Genomic DNA, 11,164 nt, shown 5'->3' with positions numbered 1-11,164 from the left:
TTTATTTGCTCAGTCAACAACAACAACCAAAACCACATAACCAAATTCTTGTAGTAGCTAAGCTGTTGCCTTTACTCCTAGATCAGGGTGTGTGGGCCCACAGTCCCTGTCATGTGTCACAGCACGGGGAGAGAGCACTGTCCGCTCCCTGCCACAGACTGAGCACAAATGATCTGTGCGTGCAGACCCCTAAAGAAAGCCCCGCCCCCACCCAACTTCTGCAATCTGGCTGCTATTTTACAATCCCATAACACCAGCAAGCACTACTTCTACTCTACCTCCTACACGACCATGGCTTGAATACTCTGCTGAACGGGATGCATGTTTCTGCTTTCCCTGTCGCAAATACAGTACTGTGAATGAGAGGGATGTTGTGTTCACTCTGACTGGTTTCAACAACTGGAAAGTTGCACTGGAAAGTGACAAAGGGCTGCAGAGGCATGTGTCCTCCCACAACCATGTGCATGCTTCTACTCTCTGGGCTGAGCACCAGAAGAGAGAGGCTACTGGGGGAAATGTTGACACATTATTGGTAGGCAAGACACAGGTAGAGAAAAACCGGTACTATGTTAAGAGTGTGGGCAACGCTGTGAAGTTCCTCTGTGTCAATGAGTTGAGTCTACGTGGAACAACGGAACACAGGTGTGATGCTGCTAGTCATGATGATGATGATATTGCTTCTGGGCTTTTTCTTAAGTTAATGGAATATACCCTTGAGAAAGATGAAAAACTAGCCAGCATCGCCAAGGGTATCCCAAGGAATGCATCATATACATCAAATCACATACAAAATGAAATTATTGACACACTGGCAAACATGGCGCTCGGAGAGATAAAAAAAAATGAAAATGCTGATGCTGTGGGTTTTTGCCTCAAGAGTGATGGGAGCAGGGACAGGTGTAATGTCGAAAACATGTCAGTTATGATTAGGTTTGTCAGTGCTTCCCTACCCGAGGAGCATCTCATTGGGTCTGAAGTGCTCATCTGAGATCCTGAAGTGCCTCTCTGATGCTGGTTACAGTGCTGACAACATTCTGAGCCAGTGTTATGATGGAGCTTCAGTGATGAGTGGGGTGAGAGGAGGTGTTCAAGCTCTGCTCCAACAGAAGCTGGGAAAGTATATACCCTACATTCACTGCTACAACCACCAACTGCACCTGGTAGTTGTGCATGCCATGCAGAGCGAACAATGTACTAAAAGATGTTTTGATCTGTCTTCTTCCTTGTACAACTTTTTTCAGCATTTTAAAATTTTATTTAAAAAAAAACAAAGAAAAATGTGTGCAATGCAATATCTGCAAGGCTAATTTATATTGATACTAGCTGTAAACGTTGACATTAGCGATGACGATTTGATTCATTAGCCTTAGCAGCACACATATTTCATGTGTTTTTTGTAACGTTATAACAGTGATGTGTTTTGAATAGGAAACGTGTTAACGCTAATGTTTTCTAACGTTATGTTTCAGTGCCAAGAGAGTACGTTCCTCTTCAATGGACGCCTATGTCACAAAGCCAGCTACATGTACTCCTCAGCAAGCAAATGTCCTGACTGGGTCCATACTGAACATGTTGGTCACGGATATGAGACCACTGTCCATGGTGGATGATGACGGGTTTAAAGAGATGATTAAACAGTTCAACCCGGATTATCATGACAACTACCTACCAGGCAGATCCCACTTCACCACACTGATGGAGAAGAAATATCATGCAACCTTTGAGAAGGTCAGTCTCTCTTTCTCTCTCAATTTCAATGTGATTTATTGGTATGAATGTAATAAAACAATATTGCCAAAGTAACAATAACACAGTAAAATAAATAAATGATTTAATAATTAGCCTAAAAGTTCATAGATCTCTCACTCACTCTCTCTCTCACACACTCACTCGTTTATTATTATTATTATTATTTTTTTTTAAAAACCTACTTGCCTGTATTTGATAACTGAATTATTGAATTAATAAATACATGTAAAGCTTGATGCATAAACTGACAAATATTGTTATGAAAAAAGATACTGTATATAATTTTCTTCCTAATGCTTACTATTCTTCCAAATCATCTCATGTCTTTAAGGTAAAGGAGACCCTCAGAGGCATCAAAAGTTCCCTCACTCTGACTGCTGATGTGTGGACCAGTCGTGCAACAGAGGCTTACCTTGGTGTGTCTTGCCATTTCCTGACTGAAGATTGGAAGATGAAGACCTTCAATCTTTCCACCATGCCTCTTGAGGAGAGGCATACTAGTGCAAATATAATGACATGGATGGAAGAGGTTTTAGCAAAGTTCGACATTTTGCCCAGAAAAATAAAAGCAGTAGTTCATGACAGTGGTTCCAACATGGTGGCAGCAATGCGACTGCTTGAAGAAAAACATGGATGGGCCTATATCCGCTGTGCTGGACACACACTCCAGCTAATAGTCAACACTGCACTCAAAGAAAACACCATCAGCAGAGCACTAGGTGCTGCTAGGCAGCTAGTCGAGCACTTTAAGAGAAGCGAGCTGGCTAGTACAAAGTTAAAGATGAAACAGGAGCAAATGAATGTTAAGAAAAATGCACTGGTCCAGGATGTCAGTACAAGATGGAACAGTACATTCCATATGATAGAGAGACTCCTCGAACAACGCTGGCTACTCACTGCCACTCTCTCCGATCCCGAGGTCACTCAAAGGGGGAAACACTACTTCGACTTGAAGCCAGAGCAGTGGGAACTGCTTCAAGAACTGAAGGAAGGGTTGGCACCTTTTCAGACCCCTACTGTTTACCTTAGTGGACAGCAGTACACAACCATTTCAGGTCTTCAACAGGTGGTCAGAGGGCCAGTTATTCTTGCAGCGGCCTTGGACCCCAGATACAGAAAACTGAAGTTTTTGACTCCTGAAGATGGCAACAGATTGCAGGGGTATGTTGAAGTGCTTGCTGTACAAGAAAGAAAAACAACTGGGACACAGGATGCAAAACTGCAGAGGGCCAATGGTTCAGGCAGAAAGAGTGCTCTGGAAACCCTCCTTCAGTCTGACACAGACAGTTTGAGTGAAAATGAAGGAGAATCTGAGGAGGACCGCAAGATCCAAGTTGTGATCAGTGAAGTTCGGATGTACTTTGGAGAGGCCACACTCTCTAAAAAGGATGATCCTCTGAAATGGTGGAGTGAAAATGAGGGGCGTTTCCCCACGCTGTCAAAGCTAGCAAAATCTTTTCTGTGCATCCCTGCAACCTCCACCCCGTCTGAGCGGATTTTCTCAGCAGCAGGGAACATCTGCTCTCAAAAGAGAGCAAGCCTTTCGCCTAAACGTGTAGAAATGCTAACTTTCCTGGCTATGAACAAGAGCATTGTGTAGTTTTGGATTATATAGTTAGAGTGTAGTAAAGTTGAATGCAATGAGCAAAAAATGCACTTTTTTAAGCGTTAAGTAGGCCTATTTATTTTTGTGTTGTTAAGGCCAATGCCTTATCCTTTTACTCAGCTGTTCCTGTTTGCACTGTCTACACAGTTAAATAATTGTTTGTTACAAACATATTTCATTAAAGCTTTAATGAACTATCATTTTAATTGTCTTCATTTCTAGTTAGCATATACCTTAAACACTTAAAGCTGAAAGCTAATGATTGTTGTATAAGAGCAGCTGCATGCTGGTGCGATAAGATGTATGTTATACGTTAAATTTACGCATTATCCGATTAGTCGACCAATCGAAAAAAATAGTCGGTGACTAGTCGACTATCAAAATAATCGTTTGTGGCAGCCCTAGTTGGATGCATCAGGGACAACAGCGAAGACGAGTATAGGAGTCTGATACGTGACTTTGTGGACTGGAGTGAGAGGAACCACTTGCAGCTGATCACCTCAAAGACCAAGGAGCTGGTCTTGGACTTCGGGAGGTCCAGGACAAAGCCACATCCAGTGTCCATCAGAGGCGACGAGGTGGAGATAGTTGACAACTATAAGTACCTCGGCGTGTGGCTGGACAGTTAACTGGACTGGTCCTGCAACACAGACCATGTATATAAGAAAGTTCAGAGTAGACTGTACTTTCTGAGGAGGCTTTGATCATTTAACATCTGCAAGAAGCTCCTCTGCATTTTCTACCAGTCTGTGGTGGCCAGTGTCCTGTTCTATGCTGTAGTGTGTTCGGGAGATCAATAAAGTTTTACCTTACCTTACCTACAATGTTTCTATGTTGATCTGTGTTCAGCTCAACAGCAGTGTTTTTGAGGCTCTTGGCGTGAAGCACTGCATCCCCTTTGCCTATCATCCACAAGCCAATAGTCAAATACTGTGGAGATGAACAGAATGACTGGGATGTGTATCTCCGGGGGAGTTGTTGCAAGCATTAACACATCCAAACAGGTAACATGCCACAAAGTACTCTGGTGGACAAAAAAAATAATCAAATGTTTTTTTTAATAGGAGGTCAATCAAGTACACACCGTTTTACGCTCTGTTTGAAAGACACCCCCGTACTCCAGGTGTAATTAATGATATGCCAAGTGAGATGGAAACTACATCCGTGTCTGTTGAAATCTCAGAAGAACACCTGGAGGCAAAGGCTGCAACAGTTGCAGAGTTACATGCCAAGGTTAATGTAATGATCATCTGAAAACTTCATGTATTGAAGCAAAGAATGTCAAGTATCCAATAACATTTGGTTTTGTATGTTTTTGTAGATCTACAAAAACATCAAGATAGCCCAAAAGAGCCAAAAGAAGGCATATGAGGCTCGGAAAGGAAGAAACGTGAATTATTTCCAATTCGACGTCGGCAATGAGGTCCTTAAGGCAAACAAGAGGAAGAAAGGCCGCAAAGGAGGGCGTTTGGAGTGCAACTGGTCTGGACCCCATGTTATTGCCTCCATTTCAGGGAAAGGTGTGGCAATGCTGGCGATCACTGCAGGATCTCTCCTGAAACAGAGTGTTAACATTTCCCAGATCAAACCCTTCAGACCATAATTAAGAGGTAGAAGATTTATTTCTTAGGTTAACAATGGTTACAATAAGATTAACTAATACATTTGTATGTATTGGTTAGGTGAGATGATGTATGAATCTTCACAGTACACACTCCATCTAACCATCGGATCTCCATTCTGGTTTAATGAGGTCAGCATCTTACGTATAAAATATATTTGATATTAAAATGATTAGTACCGAACATGTATTGGGTATAACACAAATTTTATATTAATAGGATGACATACCATGTATCAGAAAGTGGTGGTGTATAACCCTGATGCAAAGATTTGAGACTGAAGGGTAAGACTGAATACCTTTTTTTCCTAAGATTTCATTAAATTAACCCTATTTCCACTATCTCTGCTCTCTATCAAAATTTAAAGCCATTGACGAAGATTTGCCTACTGGACCAATGAAGCTAGAGTTCTGCTTCAAGGGACACTGAAACCAATATTTCAATAACATTCAATCTCTGGATTGCATCTAACCATTATTTTGCAGATGCCATAGGAGATCCTCTCAGAAATCCTCCTTGGGGTTATCCTACTGGTGTGAGATGGTGCATACCTAACGTTGAGCCTGGTGTGCCCCAATTTCAGAGACACTGTTTCTGCAGATTTCTTCAGAATACGGGCACATTTTCACTGGCTTGATAGTAAGTACAACATGCATGTATTCACAAATCCTATCCAACTCCTTTTTCTTACGACTTTTCTTTTTTACATTTCCCGAGGCATTAATACCTGGAGCAAAAACTCTGCATCCTTCAGATAAGATTTCTACAGGATGTACACGATCGACTCCTGCAGAGGGTGTGGTCTGGAATTCAAAAACAGTTTACCAGGTAAACGTTTTCAATTATATGGCTTAGATTCACTCACATGTACATTAAGGTCATTCTTTGAACATAAATATGGATAACCTTATTTTTATTTCCATAGGTTACACTGGGACCGGAAAAAGGGGAGATCTGCAGGCCTTTTACTCAGAAGGTTCTGAATACTGCAGTCACTTTTGCAGTCTAATGCCATAAGCAAAAGTTAGTTGTTTTTAGATTTCCATAATGTAGAATAGTTGCACTCCCTACCATGTATCTCTGCCTTCACAGTTCCTTGCCTATAGGCACACATACAGTCTCCATTGTCCATTCTGGTAAGCTGGCTTTTTTCCATTTTTTCCCAAGTTGGAGGATTCAGGTGAGTATTGTGTCTGAACATTGGCTTCCTGTAGAATTTAGAATATAATTTAAAATCCTTCTCTTAACCTATAAAGCCTTACATGGTCTAGCACCAACATACACTAAAGATCTAATCCAAACTTACCAACTTTCTAGGACTTTACGATCCTTAAACGCAGATCTATTAGTTATACCACAAATCTCTTAATGTAGATTTGGAACCAGGGCCTTCAGTTTTCAAGCCCCTCTGCTCTGGAACCAACTACCGGCTTCAGTCCAGAGGGCAGATACCCTCTCTATGTTTAAAAACAATCTTAAAACCTTTTTGATAAAGCCTATAATTAACCTAACTGTTTATCTTAGCTGCTATAGGCTGAGAATGCTGGAGGAGTTTTAGACACCGAGCTCTGTATATCCTTCTATTCTGCATTACATTCATCACCTGTGCAGTTAAAAACCCACACCTTTTTATTTCTCTCCCAGAGCCCCAGGGCTCCACCTCCAGAGCTGCTGCTGATCCAGGATCTTCACCACGTCATCAGATCCCGAGTTCTCTCCAGCACCTCTATACTCTCCTCTTTTCTCTCACTATATCCTCCCTCACTCTTCTCTTTATCCATCTCTACCCCCCCATCCTTCCTCCTAGCCGGTCAAAGCAGGAGGCCATTAACAATGAGTCTGGTTCTGCTCGAGGTTTCTTCTAAAAGTAAGTTTTTCCTCACCATAGCTCACTGCACAGTGTTTCGCTTATTGCTCGTTGTTGAATTGCTAGGATCCATTTTTCCTTTCTCCACTATAGTCTTACTTCAACTGTAAAGTGTCTTGAGATAACGTTGTAATGATAAGACACTTTAAATAAAATTGAATTGAAAGTTTGTATTTTCTTTGATTTGAAGCGGCGAATAAACGACCCGTTACACACTCTTCGTGTTAGAGTGACGGAAGTGTCGTGTTTTGATCGTTTTATGAACCATTGGTGGTCAGACAGTTTATTACCGTTTGTTGAGTGTTGTGACCTGGAGGCCACATGCTCATTAATAAACTGAAAGGCAGTAATTATGGTCACTCTGTCACTCCCTCCTCCCTGGTCAGAAACCTTGGCATCTACATGGACCCTGAACTCTCCTTCAAGTCACACAAACTACATCACCAAAACATCCTTCTTCCACCTCCGGACTCGACTACTGCAATAGCATCTTGTATGGTCTCCCCTCCACTGTTCTTCAAAAACTGCAATATGTTCAAAACTCCGCTGCCCGACTGCTCACTCACACCCCCTCCAGAGAACACATCACGCCCATCCTCCAACTTCACTGGCTTCCTGTAAAACAGCACATACACTTCAAGATCCTACTCACCACCTACAAAGCCCTAAACAACCTTGCACCTTCATACCTGACAGATCTCCTCCACCGCCCCATTCACCCCCACCGAACACGTTCCTCTGCTGCCAACACCCTCACCCTCACCACCAGGACCAAATATCGCACCATAGGGGACAGAGCCTTGGCCATCGCCGCCCCTACCCTCTGGAATTCCATCCCCCTGGCCATCCGCAATTCCAACTCACTGCCGTCCTTCAAAAATCACCTCAAAACCCATCTTTTCAACATCACTTACAACACCTGACAAATTTCTTCTTTTTTTCTCTCCAACCACTCTCCCCTCCCCCCCCTCTTATCTACTCTTTGTATTGTTCTTTTTGCGTATCGGTTTGTATACATGTCTGTATTGTATGTACTGTATTGTCCCTCTGTATCCTTCTTGTTCTGTGTCTTTGTAAAGCGTCTTTTGGGTACCCAGAAAAGCGCTATATAAAACATATGTATAAATATTATTATTATTATTATTATTAAATGTTGTTGACATTGTCATTGTTTGTGTTGCAATGTTAATAAATAGACTTAACTGTAGAATTGTACGTATTATGCAACTGGAATAATCAGCCTAAACACGTTTCCCCATTGTTCTACAAGCCTGCTTACAATTGAGAACAAAAATCAATATAGGAGGGTATATTCCAACAGGATTATGTTGAACAAATCTCAAACCAAAATAACTACTGAGGTGTTTATGATCCGAACTACAGACAAGTTATTGAAAGGGGAATATTCTAACATTTTTGTTATTTGAAAAGCGAATTATTTCGGAACTCGAATGTTTGTATTGCATTGTACAGTTGTGTGTTATTATTAGTAAAACAGCTTCAGCCAATCAGCGGCTTCGTCCCATGTAGCGCGGACACTTCCGTTGGTGTCAAAGTCACATGTATCGTCAGACCAGGAAATGAAAGAACGGATTATAAGTGATTATGTTGACGAAGATTTAACACATAAAAAATACGTCATCACGTAGGAAGTGGGGGGACCGATATTGTAGGGGGGACCGAAATTGTACCTACACCGGGAAGGTGGATACGGTCAATCAACTCCGCATTAGACAGTGTGTGGTTTACCTTGGTAGAGGCCGAAGGTCAAGGTGACCGGGGACGAAGTTGGCGGGAGCGAAGAACGGAGTATGTGCCGACTGAGTTATCGCCTTGTTGGAGATTAAACAATTTCCTTGATGATGCAGTAGCTGAACGGAAAGGCAAGTCGAATACTCTACGAATCTCTTCAGTGAATGCCTGATAAGAAGCTAGTACTGGCAAGTGAGACTCCCATAATGCAGTAGCCCATTCACCTGCTCTACCCCTCAGGAGATTAATCAAATAATCGGGCTCTGTCTGTGGAGTAAGAACTCGGTTGTTGGTCAAAAACAAGCTGACACTGCAATAAAAAAACGACTACAGGGGCCAAACTCGCCCGAATAATGTTCAGGTGCTGGGATCCATGGTTCCGGGTGGTTGACAGCAGCAGAAGCAGCAGAAGCAGCAGAAGCAGCAGAAGCAGACGAGGAAGCAGACGCATTAGGAGTGAGAAAAGGACTGAGGTCAGCCGCGGGAGTCGAGAGGCTCTGTGTCCGACTCATGGCGGCGGTTAAGGATTGAAGAGAGGTACAAAGTTCTTGGGTTACCTTCTCCAGGGTTAAAACACGTCTGGCTTGAGAGCGCAGAGCATCGCGGAGATCTTGTAGTTCCACTGGGTCCATTCTGGTCAGTGGATAATGTCTGGAATGTGGAGGCGATGGAACCAAATGCGAACAGGCAGTTTCCGATGGAAAAAAAAAGTATTTAATTAAAAGAAAATAGATCCACTGGGAAAGTTCTTTAAACAGTCTCAAATCCAAAAGCGTGGTCGCTGATCCGACAAACCAAAACGAGGAAAACGAAGAAACGGACGGGAACTGAGGAAGGTGCAGGCTGCAGACAGTCACTGGCACTGAAGACCAACGAGAGGAGAAACAAAATCAGAAAATTAGAACTACCAACAAAAAGCGCTGACAACGTCAGGAGAATTTGTCCAGGTAGCACTAGGAAGTATTCCAAAAAGATCGAAGTAGTCATCAGGAAGTTACCAGGTCATTTGACGAGATCCACTGACGATGCGTTCAGGGAACCCAGGTTCTTTTCAGCACCGCTCCATAATTGCAAGATTGTCCGCAGCTGCTGCATCCTGCTCTATGCTTTATGTGTGTTGGGGTGGGTATGTGTCCAAGAGGAGTGTCAACAGGTTGGACAGGTCGATCAGAAAGGCTGGCTCTGTGGTTAACTGTAAACTTGATGAAGAGGTTGGAGGTGGATGATGGAGTGCAATCATGGGTCAGCAGAGTGAAGAGGAGGGGGCTCAGCACACATCCTTGGGGGGCCCCTGTGTTCAGTGTGATGGTGCTGGAGGCGTTACTGCCGACCCGCACTGTCTGTGGTCTCCCCGTCAAGAAGTCCAACAGCAAGTTGCACAGGGAGGTGTTGAGTCCCAACTGGTCCAGTTTGTGGATGAGCTGCTGGGGTAGGATCGTGCTGAATGCTGAGCTGAAGTCGATAACAGCATTCTGACGTATGAGTCTTTAGTCTCCAGGTGGGTGAGGGCTGGGTGGAGGGCAGCAGAGATGGCATCATCAGTCGAGCGGTACTGAGAGAGATATGCAAACTGGAAGGGGTCCAGGATGAAGGGGGAGCTCAGACTCTATGGGTTGCGAGGCGGATGTTCACGTTCTGATGGAACAGCTCAACATAGAACTGGCAGATGTAGCAGCTCTTGATCATCAGGCTAGTAAAGTCAAGGAAGTGCTCGACGCATGCCTTGAGAAAAGAAAAGAAAAATTTTATGTTGCTTTTATAAATTGCTGTGTAATTTTACTTATTTGTTAATTTCCCAAACAACCCTAAAGTATATCGATACATGATCAAACCACTCAAACATATTGCTTCTTTTTAAGCGTTTTATATTATTGACTTCCTCCTTTACCTCTTTTGTCGTAAATGAAATGTCTTATGAAGTTAATACAAAACAAAATTACCTAAAAATGGGATTTTAATGTTATGTCTCTTTCATGTCTCTTTAAATATTAAAGAATAGTTAATCTCTAAACATTTTTTTACTGCTCCATTTCGATTTATTGCGTGTTCAAATATTACTACTTCAGATAGAAACTATGTTTGTTAGAGGCAAATAACATTAAAAATGGGTTATAGTAACATATTTAATACCCATTAAAACTTATTTCAGCTCCTGATCTAAGGTATTTGGATAGTCTTTCTTCAAATCATATTTTCTGTCTGATCATTTATTAATAATACTTTTAATCGTTATTTATATAGCAGCTTTAAGACAGACAGTAGCCAAAAAGGCTTTACAAAAGAGCAGAGTTAAAAACACATTTAATTTTTTTTTTTAAATTACACACAAATATACATTAAGAAACAGCACAAACATTAATACATTTAAAACAAGATTAAATTAAGTCAATTGGGTCAAAACTAAAGCGTGACACTGAATACACTGCCATCTGCTGGACACTTTTAGAAAACAACAGGATAAACTACTCCTAGAGAAGTTGTATCAGTTTTTGTATTGATCAATAATACAATATTCAATAATAATAGATGTTTAAGAACATATTTGTATCCACCATGTTCTGGTAGTGA

At 42.0% G+C, this 11,164-nt stretch overlaps 1 protein-coding gene across 1 annotated transcript; it reads left to right on the top strand.

The window, feature by feature from the left end:
- Positions 1–1,308: 1,308 nt before the first annotated feature.
- On the top strand, positions 1,309–8,458 carry LOC148070999 (E3 SUMO-protein ligase ZBED1-like). The gene is made up of 2 exons (XM_087801028.1): positions 1,309–1,728; positions 2,081–8,458. The coding sequence occupies exons 1-2, from the start codon at positions 1,495–1,497 to the stop codon at positions 3,347–3,349; spliced, it is 1,503 nt and encodes a 500-aa protein (XP_087657154.1). The 5' UTR covers positions 1,309–1,494; the 3' UTR covers positions 3,350–8,458.
- Positions 8,459–11,164: the final 2,706 nt, after the last annotated feature.

Source organism: Callionymus lyra, chromosome 10 (genome assembly GCF_982586985.1).
Source record: "Callionymus lyra chromosome 10, fCalLyr1.hap1.1, whole genome shotgun sequence".
Lineage (NCBI taxonomy): Eukaryota > Metazoa > Chordata > Actinopteri > Syngnathiformes > Callionymidae > Callionymus > Callionymus lyra.
This window is presented reverse-complemented; position numbering and strand designations above follow the sequence as displayed.